The following is a 17,476-nucleotide window of genomic DNA, read 5'->3' on the forward strand; positions in this document are numbered from 1 at the left end:
CCATGGTCGGTGAGCAGTTGATGAGGGGCGCCATGGTGAAGAATGACGTTTTGGAGAAGAAAATCGGTGACATCGGTAGCGCAGCTGGTAGGCAAAGCACGCGTGATGGCGTACCGAGTCGTATAATCAGTTGCGACAGCGATCCACTTGTTGCCGGAGAGGGACGTGGGAAAAGGGCCAAAAAGGTTGAGGCCAACACAGTGAAAAGGTTCCGGAGGTACGTCGATGGGTTGTAGGAGACCGGCAGGCAAAGTGGGGGGCCTTTTCCGACGTTGACACAGGTCGCAAGCAGCAACGTAACGCTTGACGGAACGATACAGGCCAGGCCAAAAGAAGCGGTGCCGCACTCGAGTGTACGTGCGGGACATGCCAAGGTGGCCGGCTGTCGGCAGATCGTGCAATTCTTCAAGGACAGAAGAACGTAGATGTTGGGGTATGACGAGGAGCAGCGGAGGACCGTCGAAGCGTAGGTTGCGGCGATACAAAATGCCATTCTGGAGCACATGAAGTTGCAGCGACGGAGATCGGTTTGCGGAGCGGAGGTCATCAAAGATAGGTTATAAAGATGAGTCGTTGTGCTGTTCGTTGGCGATATCGGTGAGAGCAGTGATAGCTAAGAAGCAGGGTAGGGTCTCAGCGTCTTCGAGGTCAGGTGGCTCCACAGGGTACCGGGTTAAACAGCCAGCGCCCTGGTGGCGACGACCGGACTTGTACACTACAGAGTATGAATATTCTTGGAGGCGCAAAGCCCAGCGACCAAGGCGACCGGTGGGATCTTTTAGTGAAGACAGCCAACAGAGAGCGTGGTGATCAGTGACAACAGCGAATGAGCAGCCGAACAGGTATGGGCGGAATTTAGCTACAGCCCAGACAAGGGCGAGACACTCGCGCTCATTAATGGAGTAATTTTTCTCTGCAGCAGAAAGTAGGCGGCTGGCATAAGCGATGACGCGATCTTGTCCCTGTTGACGTTGGGCTAGCACGGCACCGATCCCATATCCGGAGGTGTCGGTGCAAACCTCTGTGGGAGACGACAGGATAAAATGGGCTAAGATGGGCGGAGAGGTTAGCAATTGACTGAGGGAGGAAAATGAGTGCTCTTGAGCAGGGCCCCAGTTAAAGGGGGTGTCGTTCTTAAGAAGGTCGGTGAGGGGGCGAGCGATGCCGGCGAAATCTTTGATAAAACGGGAAAAATACGAGCACAAGCCGACAAAGCTGCGCACAGGCCAAAACACAGGCATCAAAGTCAAAGATGTCGCGAAAAGATGATAAAAGGCACCTAATATCGTGAGCTTGCATCGGCAATAGGTCAGAAGAGATCATGTCGGCGTAGTCGTCCGTTGGTTTCTCGGTTGATGTGGCCGCAGGCAACAGGCTTTGATGAGTATAAGGTAAGCAGGTGTCCACGACTGATATGACACATTTGGCAGCCAGGCAGAGCGTGGCGAGTGAGATGCCTTGCGGGAGCGGTTGGATAGACGAGCCAAAGTTCAGAACCGGAAGGTACGCTCGGTTGGCCGACATTGTACAGACAGTGTGCGCAAGCGCAATACTTCGCGAGAGGGCGACGTCAAGGTCCGGAGTGACTACGTAGGGACCATCAGGGACAGGAGGAACAAATGAGAAAGAAATGTAAGTGGCGGCTTTAGGCGTTAGACGGACAAAGTCGACAGCACAAAGGCGAGGTACAACTGGAGACGGTGACTCAGCAGAAAGAGGAAGGTCAAGCTCGACAACACTGGTGACGCAGTTGATGAGGGCTGAATGCTCAGACAGGAAGTCGAGGCCAAGAATGACGTCATGAGGGCACTGGTCCAAGACAGAGAATAGAACGGATATATTGCAGCCGGAAATGGCCACACGGGCTGTGCATAGTCCAACCACAGGAGGCGTTCCGCCGTCGGCAACGCGGAGAACGGCTGTGGGTGCAGGGGTCAGTACTTTTCTGAGGCGGCGTCGGAGGGTTGAACTCATGATGGACACGTGTGCGCCCGTATCGATCAGGGCTCTCACAGGGACTCCATCGACATGAATAGCGAGCAAATTTTGGTGTTCGCGGAGGGCTAAGCGAGGATTTTGGGACTGGGGCTGTACTACAGCGTCACCTCCAGACACTGCAGTGTCTAGTTTTCCGCTTGCGAGCGTACGTAGGGGCCAGGAGAGGAGCGACGGCGTAGGGGCGAACGAGACTGCTGACGCAGGGGGGACGTGGAGTGGCTGGGGCGGGAAAACTGGCCATTGACTGTAGCACTCTGCCGGGCTGGAGGGGGCGTGAAGTGGCTGGGCTGTTCGTCGTTGCGGTGAGAGCTGAGAGGATTGCATGCGCTACGATGGGACCAATAATTGCGAAAGTGACGGGAGATGTGGCCAATACGGTGGCAGAGGAAACAAATGGGCCTGTCGGCGGGTGTCCGCCAGTCGTTTGGGTTACGTCGACGTGGAGCGAAGTAGGAAGGTCGGTCAGGAGCAATCGCAGTGATGTCGGGTGGGGATGAAGGACGTACGGGGCTGACGGGTTGGAGGCCAAGATTTGCAAGCTCTTGACGGACGACGGCTTGTACCATATAGATGGTGGGCAAGTGGTTGTCGCCATCACGTAGGTGCAGGGAGGCAGGGGACATGGCTTCGAGTTCGCGTCGAATGATGCGGGTCACATTTTCTGGAGGTGCAGGAGTTTGCCGGTGCAGCAGGTCTTCACATGAGGAAGTGGCAGCCGTGTTGGGGAGGCGTGTGTACGGCTGGCTAATACGCCTGCTTTTAGCTTCCTCGAAGCGGCGACATTCCTTAATAATGTCGTCGACTGTAGTGCAATTCTTGTAGACGAGCAGGTTGAAGGCATGGTCGGCGATCCCCTTCAACATGTGACCCACTTTGTCAGATTCGGGCATGTGATTGTCAACTTTGTTGCAGAGGGCCAACACGTCCTGAACGTACGAAGCATAGGATTCCGTAGAAGTTTGAGCTCGGGATGCAAGGTCCCTCTTCGCGGCGAGTGTTCGGCCGAGCGGCCGTCCAAACAGGTCGCACAGTTTCTGCTTGCAGACGTCCCAGCTGGTCAAGTCATCTTCGTGAGTCTCGTACCAGACTCGGGCGGTGTCTTTTAGGTAGAAAATGACATTGGCGAGCATAAGGGTTAGATCCAAGCGGTTGTATGTACTCACGTATCAATGTTGTCGGTGCCAGAAAATGTCCCAGGGTCACGAGGAGCAGAAAGAACGAGTGATGGCATGGCCGATGGTGATGTTTGCTGGCAGGCGTCCTGGGTCATGATGAGCGAAGGCAGCTGTCGGCCGCTGCGGAGCTCCGTCGTTGGTAGACATAGGGGAAAGGCGTACCTCCACCAAATATGTTGCGGGAAAGAATATATTTACAGCTATGTACACCAGCGAAGGAACAGCAACGAGCGGCACTAAGAACACAGTCAGAACTTCGTTGTCGTCTTCGTCCACCCGTTCACTCGCTCAGTCTCGTCGTCGTCTTCCCGCTTCAATATTCAATTTGGTACGAATGTTTAGTATTCAAAATCTCGATGCATTCGTCTCCAGCGAATTATGCTTCGGAACTCCTGCCATAAGTGGCAAGGTGGCATGCATAAATAGAGAAATTTATCATAGTGCGATCTAATTTTGCGTGCCGCCAGTGTGCACACGCTGAGTGCACACGCTGAGGTGTGCACCTTGTGGCGTCCTCAGGGCGACCTCTGCAGGCGCAGTGGCTCCCCGCGAAAGTGAATCGCGCTATGCTAAATCTCTAATCCGAGGGCACTTGCCTGCCTCGACTTCCACAGAGCGAGTCTGAGCTGACTGCAGCCGCTCTTCGTGTGAAGTTTGTTAAACAAGCCCAACGGTGTGAGCATGAAAGGGAAAGATGGGTGCCCCTTTCAGATGCAGGGTGCGCTACGTATGCCTAGCATGTGCCACGGACACAACTGCAGTAAAAGCAGCAGTTGCCACACATATATTCTTACACCCCATAGATACATAGGCATCGCATGTAGTTCGGCTTTCCCAATTTTCGACGGCAATTTTTGCAGAAAGTCGACACAGCTTCAATGCTTTCTCTGTTTTTCATGTAATGGTCTTGTTTGGTGAAAAAATACATGACTTAAAGGGACACTGAGGAGAAATTGAAGTTGGCTTGTATCGATAGAATACCAGCTCCTGATCACAAAAACGCCGCTCTTACTGAAAACAAAGCTCTTGTAAGGTAGAAAATGTTATGGTGCTTCGCGTCTATGAGCTTTGCGTGCCCCGTGGTTTTGTTTTTGACGCGCTTCGATTTACAAGCGCCGAACAGCAGAGTAACTCCAAGTGCTGCTTCAAGTGCTATAGTTAACCTTTGAAGGAGCCTGTTAAGGCTTGTCAGATGATCGCCACGGTCGATGAAAAGCTATGATGGCACGATGGTCGGTGATCGTACAAGGCAGCACTTGTGTATTCGCACGCTTGCCCAGCGAAACATTCCCAGCTGTGCCAGTCAACTTCAAACTACTTAACGGAAATCGTTTATTAGGGACGGGAGACAAGATACAAGGCAGTTCAGAAAAATTGCTGATGGCCTAGCTCTGTTAGGCCAGGATATACCTACCGAAAGCTCGGAGATTTCTGCATCAGAAGAGTGCATTCACTAGATGCGCCTTCATTGACGGCTGTAACTTGAGCCGTCGTGGCGGAGCAGTAGCATTTCCGCCTCAAACGCCGAAGGCCCTGGTTCGATTCCTAAACCTCGGCACCGGACTTCTTTTCTTTTATTTAGTGAGTGGGCGGGGGGTTTCAGGGGCTCCCATGGATGCTGCCGCTGAATACGTTGGTTAGCGGTTAAGCGCAGGCTCTGTTAAGGCGCGTTTATGCTGCGGCGAGGCGCACGCGCGCGCGCCCTGCACGCCGAAGTCACTTCGGTGAAGGCGAGACCCTCTATACTCCAACTGCGCTTGACCGCCGACGCGTTCGGCGGCTTCGGCGCACTCTGAACGCATTGGCGGGGAGATTGGAGCATGCATCTATTTCGTGCCGAGTGCGCCAGCCGCCGCCGGCCCGGCCAGACTGATTTGGCTTCGCGGCGAGGTGCGTGTTATATTCAATAGCAGCGGCAGTTCGGCAGAGCTGTTCTTTTCGAGCTCGGCTATTTTAATCCGTTCACAGTACATATCTGAAGGTACATGCAAGTTGGCGAGAGAGCCAGATCCAGTGGACCCGTTGGATCTAGCGGAAGCCGTTGAAGCGTCGTGCGCCGGCTTTGGTTTCAAGCCGCCGACATTAAACGCGACCGCCGTCGAGCACCCATTTGTTTCTTGTGGCAAAAAATAAATAAATAACTTGGCCCTTGCAACCGTGGGAGACCTCGACGCTGCCTGCTGCGCCGTGCAACCGCTCCGTTCAAGGAATCCCAATCCGTTGGCCCCAAAGCCCCGACCAGCCTCCGATGGGCGCAACGCACCCCTCGCGACTCCCCGCACTGGGGTTATGATATTTAGTTTGCAACGGCTGCTCTCTGAGGAAGGGGGAAACCACCCGCCGGCACCTAACCTAACCGTGCTCCCTCAAAAGCATCGCACGCTCTGTGGGGCTGAGGTCGCTGAAACGCAGGCCAGAGTTTTCGCGAGAACTACGTCGTCGGGTTCGGGAACGGGATCCATCGTAACGGTGGCAAGACGCCGCTGCGAACGTAAATGAAGCGACGGTGGCGACCCCCGATAGATGCCTTCAACGTGCGGCGGCGGTAGCTTTCATTTCGGCAGCTGCTAGACCGCACCGCTAGCCTGCAGAAATCACGGAGTCTCCGTTTACGTCACGTTTCACGTCACTCCGTTCTGTGTCGTCATAAGAGTTCTCCGTGTCGTCATAAGAGTTCTCGAGTTTGAATCGGAGCGGCGGGAAAAAAATTTTTCAACTTCGAATCCAAATTTCTTTGAAATAAATGCATCTTTCGCTCCCGGACAAGCGTCAACAAAGCCATGAAATGCCGAACTATCAGATATTGCTAACAAAAAAATTTTGATAGGGTTCTCCTCAGTGTCCCTTTAAAATGTCTTTTGTGCTGTTCAATTTTTTTTGTGTACCAAAAGTATTCATAACATTCGCTTCGAAATTATTAGAAGAAAATTCCTAATCACTAAGAATTTGCTTTGAACCAAAAACCGACTATTCGCACATGCCTAGTTAATTGTCTCCCAGAAGCACTTCTGGTCACTCTACAGCATAGCAGGAAGACCGGTAGAAAAAAACTGCCGTTTAGTTAGGGTTGCATGAATGGAATAATGTTTCGTCACGATGGTATGCTATTTGTTCCAGGCTAGTTCAGTGTTAAATGATTTGGCAGATCACAAAAGTCATTTTTTATTGTTTATTAAATGTCTAAGTACAACATTAAACCATAGAGGACGTATTCGCTCAGTTATGGTGATACAGTCGAGCCCGCTTATAACGAACATGAGCGTCATGCGGCGTCCGTTCGCTATATCCCGAAGTTCGTACAAAGTGGACCACAGCTTAAAAGACAGCTAGTTGCGTGTCAAAAGACAAAATTTTTTCTTCACGAAAAAGTCTGTGATGGACGTCTGTTTCTGCAGAGCAGATCCGACGAGAGAGGTTTTCAGTTTATTTAAAGCAGAAGCGTGCTACCGCAGAGACCCTTGGCACAGATAAGTTGTCTGAGGCTCTCTATGTAGCTGATTGCTACAGGCGCGCTTATGGGTGCTGGCTCCGAAGTTTCATCCTCATCCGATTCCTCCGCGTCACTCTCGTCCCGCACTTTAGAAACGATGCCCTCGCCTGTGCACGGTTCCGCGGTGTCGGCGTCGTCATCGACTGAAATAAAATCATTCCAACCAAAGTCATGTCCCCGCATGTCGGAGTCGACGACGCGCTGCCACAAATCGCCGCCGGGCTGGTCATCTTCCAAATCATCAGGCTCGGCATCAGACACTGTGTCGACGAAGCCGGCCTTACAGAAGCAGTTCCGCTCGCCAGAGGCCGTCATCGCCGCCCAGGCCGCTTTCATTATGTCTTCCGCTGAATACAATGGAAATGGACACGGTGTTCCCGTCCGTCATCCCGAATTAAACCAGGGCCCGAGATTCGAACGAAGCCATCGGAACGTCCACACCGCAACAAGGGTGACAAAAGCGCGCGATGGGGTAGATGTGCAACGTGCACAGGCGGTAATCAAGCCAACCACGCTAAAGATACAGACGAACAGCGCCAGCGGAGAGACCAATGGGGGGCGTCCGTGAGCGTCAGTGCAGCCACCTCTTGAATCTCACGGAAGGCCTGCTTCACGGAGCGTGGCCTCCGCGATCGGCACAGGAAGCGGAGCGGTTGATCGCAGAGGCCATGCGCGGATTTGCAAGACAGTGAGGAGAGGGGAGCAAGTGGCAGGAGGGGCGGGAGGGCGATGTTGGAAGGCGCGTCGGCGGTAAAGGGTAGCTTGCTCGTGCTGCTGCTGTTGCTGTAACAGGAAAAAAGAAAGTGCACGGGCCTGCCTACTGGCTCAAGCCGAGCCACGCTCGCTGCCGCGTGCTGAAAGTAGGAGAGGAAAGATGGAGAGAAAAGGCGCCGCGCGCTAATAGGCCCATAGGCCCCGGGCCAATCCCGGAGGCAGTGCAATACCGAGCCGACCCGTGCCAGAGTGCGTCTAGCACTCCGCCATATTCCAAAAATAAGTTTAATATCTTGGGTCCAAGGACCAGCAGCAGATGCTCGAGAGCGGCGCGAAACGGGGCGGTCAGTTGGCCTGCGATGAGTCTCGGGAAAACATGCCGCGCGCCGGGCGCACAAAGAGGTCGGAGGCAGGTTATCTCGCATCGCGGCGCCGGGTTTAAGCCTGTTTCACATGCAAGCCAACAGCTCGCGAATTCCGCCGCCACGGCGAATACACACTCTCTCAAGAGGCGAAGCAAGCTCCAGCGGCTGGAGCCGCGAGGTTCGGGCAAGTTGGAAATTTTCGCGGCTGCGACGCTGGAGCACCGCATCTCAACCAACGACGGCCCCGCGTTGCCACGCGAGTTTGTACGCCGCACGTACGAACATTTGTTTAAAAAATAAATTGCATAAAGTGCTGTTTAATGCTTAAAACGCAAGAATTATATTTATTTAAATAAACTGAGAAAAGAAATGACAAAAAAAAATGCTTTTATATTACGCTTTTTTCTGTTTGCAGGCCACCAAAACCAGTTGCAAGCGGAAATCTTTTGCCAGCAACATTGGTTTTCGCAGCGGTGGGAAACGCGCAGCGGCAATGCATGTGAAACGAAAGCTCACGAACCGCTTCGCAGCGCCGCGCCACTGTTCGCTCTGTTCACCAATTCGCTTGCATGTGAACCGCTCTTTACACCGTTCGTTCGCTGTAACCGATCACCAGGGCTTAGTGACGTTCGTTATACGCGTGATTTTGTGCCATTGAAACTAGGTATATTTTGACGGTCGCGCAGGTCTCGTTCGTAATAAGCGAAATTTCGTCTTAAGTGGGGCCGTTATATGTGGGCTCGACTGTACATAGTAGCAATGTAAAGCTTTATCAAGTGTGGTAACTGACATTTGAAAAGGGCTCAGTTAAATTTAGTGGCATGCAGATGATAAGTAGGAGCGAAATTATCAAAAAAGGTAGCAAGAGCATGACTCATGCTAGTATAGCTACTTTTGTCATTAAGAGTTGGCACCCTCTCAGGCTTAATGCTCCTTGAAATCGTCATCAGCCTGAGTATGCCCACTGCAGGGCAAAGGCCTCTCCCATGTCTCTCCAATTAATCCTGTCCTTTGCCAGCTGCACCTACCATATTCCCACAAGCTTCTCAATTGCATCTGCCCACCTAACTTTTTGCCGCCCCCCACTACGCTTTCCTTCTCTTGGAATCCACTCCATTACCCTTAATGACAAGCGGTTCAAAGAAAAAAGTGGCATGAACAACAGCATGATCACTGAGGTGGAAGTGTATGAAGGAGCATAGAATTTGTTAAGATTAGATGTCAGTATATAAGATCAAGAATGTTAGGCAAACAATCAGACTTGTGTGTGGGTTCCATAACAATTTGAGACAACAATCGCAATGATCATGTGGAATGGGTGAAATGAGTCATAAAAGATCACTTAAATGCACTGAACCAAGAGAAAACTCAAGATGGCACCTCTAGCACCGCAGGAGAAATGCCTGACACACGCTGTTTCTTTCGAAAAATCAAACTTTCGGTCTTTGCTAGTTTAGAAAAATTGGCCACAAAAATGTACTCGCCCCTCAGGAATGATGGCAGCTCGTCAAAAAAGCACGAATAAGCCCAAATTTCAGACGCCCAAAAATTTGTCAGTGATTGTAGCTGCAGTCACGCTGGCTTCGGCCAGACAACAAGCACATGTTACCCAGTATGGTTCACCCCAAAGTGAAAGAAAAGAAGAGGCCAGTGGTGATCCCTTACATTCATGAATTTTCGCATAAACAGAAAGAAGTTGCTGAAAGGCACGATGTGCAAGTCGTTATTTCTGCACCTAGAAAATTAAAGGGAATGCACGTGAAAGTAAATGACGAAGGTAAGCCCAAGGAAGAAGCGTCTTCCACAAGCACACAAGAAGGTTCGTTGACTGCGGTAAAGGAGTGATTTATAAGATACCGCTATAAAGTGGTCAAGCCTATGTGGGTCAGACAGGCAGATGCCTTAATGAAAGGCTTAGGGAACACATGTCCAACTGCGGCCTGATCAACGCACTCGGAAATCTGGCCGCTCATTGCGCTAGATGCGACAAATGCACACCTCACTTCCATCAGACTGCAGTATTGCTGAAATAGAAACATAAGCTAATCAGGGAGCTGCAGAAAGCTTACTCCATGGAATCAAGAAAACAAGGGCCATGTGTAAGCGACTCAGCTGTTTTGCTATCGAGGCAAGAAAAGGAATTCTTGGAAAATAAAAAGAAAGAAAATAGCCCAGTCGAGACAGTAATGCACGAAACAGATTGTGCTTTTCGGTATAATAACACAGATTATGCCTTAACAGTGTTTTATAATTTTATCACATGCGTGCGTGCGTGCGTGCGTGTGTGTGTGTGTGTGTGTACATCGATATAAAATTTCAGCTGGCAGTTTGCGCATCTGTGTTACGTGCTGTTCCCTCTTGCGTTTAAGTGTTGTGTCGTGGCGCAGGGGTTCACTCGAACCCGGGCTACATTGGGCAGCGTGTCCGAGCCTTCGGGTTGAAGAAATATGGAACTTGAAGCTTGGGAAAACGAAAAACAAACGGGTTTACTGGCACTTAGGGAAAGTTATTTACATAACTTAGAAGAAAACAGAACAAACAGTCAAAATTAAGAGTTCACAGCGTCGAGCGACTGGATGAGCCTTTCGCCAAAGCCCAGAGCCACTGGATAAGCCTTCTCGCTAAGGCCCAGAGCGATCGTCCGTACTCAGGACGCTCGTTAAATACCCTGATGCTCTGCCTCGTTCACCACACTAGACAGAGATCGGAAGAGTCGCCACACATAGCCCGCTGAGTCCCGTGGGAATGGGCGAGGAGGATACGGAGGTCCGCTGCTACTTCGTCCGAAGCTGTCGGTCACGGTTAATTTCGGGAATGCGCCGTTCACCGATTTCCCCTTCGACGGTACACCGTCGGTCGTGTCTTGTGAGGAACTGCAGACAAAGGGAAGGTCACCTCCCCCTCTTCGAGTGCGTGGGAGATTCCAGTGGCTGCTTCCCATGGAGGCATCCTTTTTTCGCCGGGGTCCTTGTGGGGTCAACAATCTGTCGAAACTGCCGCTACCACGTGGTCATTCCATTTGATGAATCTTCGCATTAATCGCTGCCAGTCGATGAATCTTCACTTTAATCGCCAGTGTGGATCCCGTTCCTAACAGTTGTCAAAAGTGCAATAGTGAAAGACCACGATCGCAAGCAACTAGCCCAATTTGGAACTGTCATAATAGTTCACTCATCTTCCAGCATGTCTATTTTTTATTTTACTTTTTCCAGAAAAAATTATTCTGAACAATGCTGAGGTCAATCCAAGAGAGAAATAAGAGCATGTTCGTACAATCGGGAGGGTCAGTGTCCAGTCAGGTGTCGCTGGGCAATTAGGGAGAGTCCGCAGATATGCTTTCTCTTCGCACAGCTTGCTCACAGTGGCATCAAACATTCTGGCTGAAACACACTGAGATCGAACTTTGTGTGCAAGCTCCATGTGGTGATAAGCACACGGTGTGCAATCTGCCTGCTCGAACTGCCAGTACCTTGGCACCTACAGCAGCAAGGCAGAAAAAAAAGCACTCCCACAGCTTTCTTGCCCTGCTGCTTCACCAGTTATGCATTTAAAATAACTTGCCTGTGCCCTTTTTTGTTCCTTGTATCATGTAATTGCGAAGACAAAGGTAACGAGATGAGTAGGCAAGAGTGCTGGAGCCAGCAAATGACTTGGGAACGCTGTATATTTCTTGCTGAACTGAATAAACACTGGGGTCTTACCTTACTGAAAACAAGTTAACAGCCACTGAAACCAAGGAAGGCATAGGGGAACGTTTACTTACATTGATCAGTTAGGGAAGTTAGCTGTGCATTGATTTCATACAGAAGATAAATAACAGAAAGTAGAAAAAATAACCACATTCTGCCCGGTGGGATCAAAACCCACAACCTTTGCATGATGCGAACAGTGCTCTGCCAAGTGAGCTATGCACCAGCTGTTTTCCCTGATACATCCAAGTCTGTCCAAATTATGAGTAGCCTAACCTGGAGAATGTTTACCAACGCCAACCCTGGTCACAGTTGCATATGCAGAACATTCTGTAGTACTGCAAGTGCCACGTAGAATGTGACTGAATGTGAAGGACGGCAGGTGTGAGAGCCTTTTTATGCTGCCTATAGCATCAAGACTGCTAGAACTAAGAACCTTGTCATGTTATTGAGCAGGGCATGTCCTAGCACATTAAGGGAAGAGGGTCTCACAAAAAAATTTCTTATAAATGAAGTCACAATAACAAAATCTTCAGGGAATATGTACATTTGTGCACTGATTCCAAATGTGACATTCAATTTTATATAAAACAAGTCCTTTCACACTTATGTAACAAGTTATGTAACTTTTTGCTGAGCGCTTTCATGAAATTTTGCTGTTGGAAACTCGCTAAAATGCACGCTACTGGTACCTCCTGACACGAAGGTATGCAGTGAGGGTAAAATTATCATCCTGCCTATCATAGAAGTTGAATTATAGGGTTCTGAAGTCGCCACTTCAGAAACGGAAAAAAAATTTGTACTCCTGCTTCTGAAGTGACAATTTAAAGGGGCTCTGAAACACCTTCCGAGGAGAGGACATTAACTTGCTCAATCACTGCATGTCATGAACACCTGAGCCAAATAATACACTTCTACAAGCAGCAGAGAGGCCACAATCACGCGCGAAAGTTGGCGAGCCCTTCCCGGCGACTTTTTCATGCTCGCACCCTCCTCCGTCGCTCGCATCTACGTAAACATGTTGAGAGATGGCTATTGGTTAGATTCTTTCAGACGTCAGGCAGCTACCAAGGCCACGGCCAATAAGCCACATAGCTCCGGCGGGTCAGGAAGCTCTCCCTCGGAGGAGGGGCCGGCGGAGGAGTGCCGACCTTCCAATGTGCAAAAAGTGACGAGAGGAGAGGGAAAGGCGTCAAGACGCTGAAATTCAAATTTCGACTGCAGATAACTGAGCTTCTACAAAGCGCATTAAAAAATTCTTCCTGGATAATATTCGTGAAGCGGCGTGCTTTAAAATCAAAAGGATACCGCAACTTTATTAGAGCCCCTTTCAGCGCCCCTTTAAAAACACTATAACTCAACTTCTATGATAGGTAGGATGATAACTTTAGTCTTACTGCATACTTTGATGTCAACAGGAACCAATGGCATGCATATTAGCAAGTTTTGTGCAGAAAAATTTCTTAAACAGGAGGTGAAATGGTTTTTTGCGAATTTGTGACTCCTCAAGAAATCGAATCTACAAAGCTTCTAGGTAAAGAATGCCAAGTAGTTTCGCACTAGGACTTGAAACATTGACGTAATCGCAGATTAAAACTCAAAGATAGTAAGGCTTCTTCTCATTGCGTCTGAGAATTCCAGAGAAACTAGTGACGACATCATTGTTGCCAGAATTTCAGACATCCACTGTTTTCGCCCAAAAGCTGCCGTGCATTCTCCAACACCGCCAAGTAATGCTTCGTTGGCTTCACCTTCAGCAGCGTTGGTTTACTTCCTTGAAGCAACTGTTTCTTAGCTGGAAACGCAGCGCTGCCCTATGTGATTTCATCATTGCAGCCTCTGCCCGTCGCTGCGCACTGCAGAGAAGCCTGAACATAATCATCATCATCATCATCAGCCTGACTACACCCACTGCAGGGCAAAGGCCTCTCCCATGTTTCTCCAATTAACCCTCTCCTTTGCCAGCTGCACCCACCCTCTGCCTGCAAACTTCTTAATCTCATCCGGCCACCTAACCTTCTGCCGGCCCCTGCTGCGCTTGCCTTCTCTTGGAATCCACTCCGTTACCCTTAAAGGGGCTGCAAAACACCGCTTGAACGGATGCCAGTTATGCTTCAGATGGATTCTTTGTGTCACACAGATGCCGACTCAAAAATAATTACAAGAATCGAAGCATAGGAACGGGAGTTATTCAATGAAGAAATTTCAAAATAAAAGCAAACAAAATGCTGCCCACATATCGATTTTCATGCAGCTTCCCATTCCCATTTCACTCTCCCAATGACGACACTTAGTGCGACCAATCAAAAGAGCCTATCTGAGCACGTGGCGGAATTTTGCACTCCATGGTTGCCTGTTCTCTGTAACTCGTTCATGCCAAGGCTGGCAGCGCTGTTTCCATGGTCACAACAACCATGTGAACGCCCAGCTGACCCAGCGCGAGATACTGCGACGGCTTGACAGCCTGCGCAAGACATCAGACACATTTAGCATAGCGCGTACCGCTACTGCTTACCGCCAACCATCGCCCGTCGCTCCTAGCGCGCTGGTTGGTCATGGCGAGCAAGGAGCGCACGCTGCTGACGGGAACGTGGCGCCATCCGGCGCCGCTGCCCGGTGATCCCCCACAAGCTGATGATGTGCACTGCCTGCTAAATGTGAAACGAACGCATCCTTCCTTGGGACCGAAACGAATGCTTATAGAGTGCAATGGCTCGATCGGATCGATTCTGCAAAGCCACTCTCAGATACATAGAGGGTAGCCTTAAGTGTTAAGTGCTAGGTCGTAGTGTGTTTACAGAGAGGTGCAAAGTCCTTCGATGCAAAAAATAGCCAGAGCCTCTGGTGGTGCATTTTTGTTTTACTTGATTTACAGTGCTTTTATCTAGGGCAAAAAAGTTTCATTTTCATTTTTCATTTCATTTATTCATACTGTCAGCCCTGGGCGGGCTATTACAGGAGTGGATATCAAACTTGAAACAGAAAAAGAACACATCAAACAAACACTGAGATCAACACTAAATTTCATACATAATTGTGTTTGCCACTTGAACAAAACAAAAACATTGTCATAAAAATCAAGCAGAACATAAAACATTGTGCAGTTTATCTAAAAATTCACTAAGTGATTGTGACGTGACAACGGAGTTTGGTAACATATTCCATTCCTTAATGGCTCTCGGGAAAAAACTAAATTTAAAGCAATCATTTCTGACAGGCGGCATTGGGATGTACAAACTGTGACGATGGCGTGATGTTTCCCCTGTTTTAATTTCAAAGTATTTTGTTTGATCGATTTTCAAGTAGTGGTTAGCGATCAGGAAAAGAAACTTGAGTCTGTCGCATTTGGTTCTAATGTCAAGTGTTTGCAAATCAGCAGATTTACACAAAGAAGTTGGAGAATCAGAATAACGATACGAGACGCTGGTTTGTAAAGAGACGTTGGTTTTGTAAATGTAATATAAAACACAAAAACTTGACGAAACATATCTAGTTAGTAACACAATTTGCAATATATTTACTCTGTCCAATCATCAAACTCCCACTAAGTGATGTCATATCCGCTGCTAAAAACCGCCACTGTATGGCGACACCGTCATCGCCACGAATTTGTTTTTGCGAGATAATTAAAATATTAAAAACCACAGTATACACATACAACCGATGGTAATAGCATCACTATAACTCATTCTATGCAAGCAACAGTCAAAACAATGCACCGAAAATGTGTTTCGGGGCCCCTTTAACCCTTAAGGACCAGCGGTTATCTTGCCTGCGCATTACATGCCCTGCCCAAGACCATTTCTTCCTCTTGATTTCGACTAGGATGTCATTAACCTGTGTTTGTTCCCTCACCCACTCTGCCCGCTTCCGGTCTCTTAACGTTGCACCTATTATTTTTCTTTCCATGGCACACTGCAGTGTCCTTAAATTAAGCTGAACCCTTTTCGTTAGCCTCCACGTTTCTGCCCCATAGGTGAGTACCGGTAAGATACAACTGCTGTAGACTTTTCTCTTGCCTGAACGTCAATGCGACTTTACTCTGCGATTATGTCACAATTTCAAATCCTAGCACTAAAATAGTCTGCATGCTTTACCTGCAAGTTTCACCTATTTTACCCCTTTAATCTCGTCGAATTCAAAAACCTCTTCGCTTGCTCTTTAAAGGCTGCTCGGCAATAAGTTACAGACCATATTACATAAGTGCACAAGGACATGCTTTTCATAAAACTAAATAGCATATTTAGAATCCGCATGCAAAAATATATGTTCACTGAAAATTTGATAACTGTGACTTTATAAGTAAAATACTTTTCAAAGACCATCTTCCCCCTTAACCTTTATATTACGGGACATGCTATGAGGCAAAGCATGGCAGGCGAGAAGCACTCACGACCACCGGAGAACGGCCGCAAGCGCGCGTAGTGGCCCGTGGCAATGAGGTCAGCGCCCAGCCTCTCAGTGGCGTGCTGGTGGAAAACACCGAACTTGATGGCCCGGTTGCATAGCACATCTGGGTTTGGTGTCCAACCCCTTTGGTACTCCTCCAGCATGGTGCTGCACAGATTGAGGATGCATGCGTCTAACACCGTGGAAAATCGACCTAATGGCCCTCCCAGTCGAAAGAGACCGATTGTAAACGAAGACGTTTCGGCTTCCGTAACGGAAGCCGAAACGTCTTCGTTTTAAACAACAACCTTTTGGTCGGCGTTCCTTTTTCTTCATACAGGAAATAACTATAAGGATAAGAATGGGGTGGAGCGCATACAGCAGGTTCTCTCAGATCATGAATGGCAGTTTGGAAGCCGAAAAGTCTTCGTTTTAAACAACAACCTTTTGGTCGGCGTTCCTTTTTCTTCATACAGGAAATAACTATAAGGATAAGAATGGGGTGGAGCGCATACGGCAGGTTCTCTCAGATCATGAATGGCAGTTTACCAATATCCCTCAAGAGAAAATTATACAACAGCTGTATCTTGCCAGTAATCACCTACGGGGCAGAAACGTGGAGGCTAACGAAATGTGTTCAGCTCAAGCTAAGGACAACACAGCGAGCTATGGAAAAAAAAATGATAGGTGTAACATTACGAGACCGGAAGCAAGCAGTGTGTGTGAGGGAACAAACGCGGGTTAATGATATCTTAGTCTAAATCAAGAGGAAGAAATGGGCCTGGGCAGGGCGTGATAACCACTGGTCCTTAAGTGTAATGGAGTGGATTACAAGAGAAGGCAATTTAACAGGGGACGGCAGAAAGTAAGGTCCACGGATGAGATTGAAGTTAACGGCAGGGATACGGTGGTCACAGCTGGCAAAGGACAGGATTAGTTGGAGAGACATGGGAGGGCCCTTCGCCCTGCAGTAGGTGTAGTCAGGCTGACGATGATGATGATGATGTTACCCAAGGTTAACACACGAATGGTCCTTATGTCTAAGGTGGCATACTAAGGCTCGTTATATCCAAGGTGGTACACTAAGTTCGTTTACATACCCACTGCTACTCCAGCAGTCTCAAAACTCTTATTGCTATCCGGGCCGCAATTAAGAAAATTTCACCCCCCATGGGACAGAAGCTGAAAAAGGGGCAGGGGTCAATAACAATTTGGGTGGGAGTTAGCGGTGTGAAGAGTGCCAATCTTGCTGAGTGTTAAATAAAAGAAACTACGAAGATAATTGGCCTTGTCAAAAAAAGGTGTTTTTTAATCGCAGGATTTACCCTCCAGTTCTAAGCGTGCTGCTTGCTTGAGGTTTGACAATGCTTAGCAGCAACAAGGGATGCAATATCTGGCGGGAGGTCTTGTGCGGAGACGATTAGCATGGTGGCTCTGAGGTGGTCGTCTATCATCCTTGACCACAGCACATATCTGTTCACTTTCAATCACGAGAAGAGGCGCTCACACAAGTATGTGCTCTTGGACATGGCAATGATCCTTGTTGCTTGATGCTTCAGGGTTGGAAAAATTGCCTGAAAGTGAAAAATACCGGATGCCTACATCTTCACACTTCTGTCATAATGTGGTGCTTGCTTGAAGTTCAATAAGATCGTC

General features: G+C 48.9%; 1 protein-coding gene across 1 annotated transcript in view; it reads right to left on the reverse strand.

The window, feature by feature from the left end:
• The window catches only part of LOC144107158 (mitochondrial tRNA-specific 2-thiouridylase 1), a 129,462-nt gene that overhangs the window by 76,237 nt on the left and 35,749 nt on the right, over nt 1-17,476 (reverse strand). The window contains 1 exon segment of the mRNA XM_077640152.1: nt 15,825-15,988. Within this exon segment, the coding sequence (XP_077496278.1) occupies nt 15,825-15,988 (164 nt within the window).

This window comes from Amblyomma americanum, chromosome 10 (assembly GCF_052857255.1).
Source record: "Amblyomma americanum isolate KBUSLIRL-KWMA chromosome 10, ASM5285725v1, whole genome shotgun sequence".
In the NCBI taxonomy this organism is placed as follows: domain Eukaryota; kingdom Metazoa; phylum Arthropoda; class Arachnida; order Ixodida; family Ixodidae; genus Amblyomma; species Amblyomma americanum.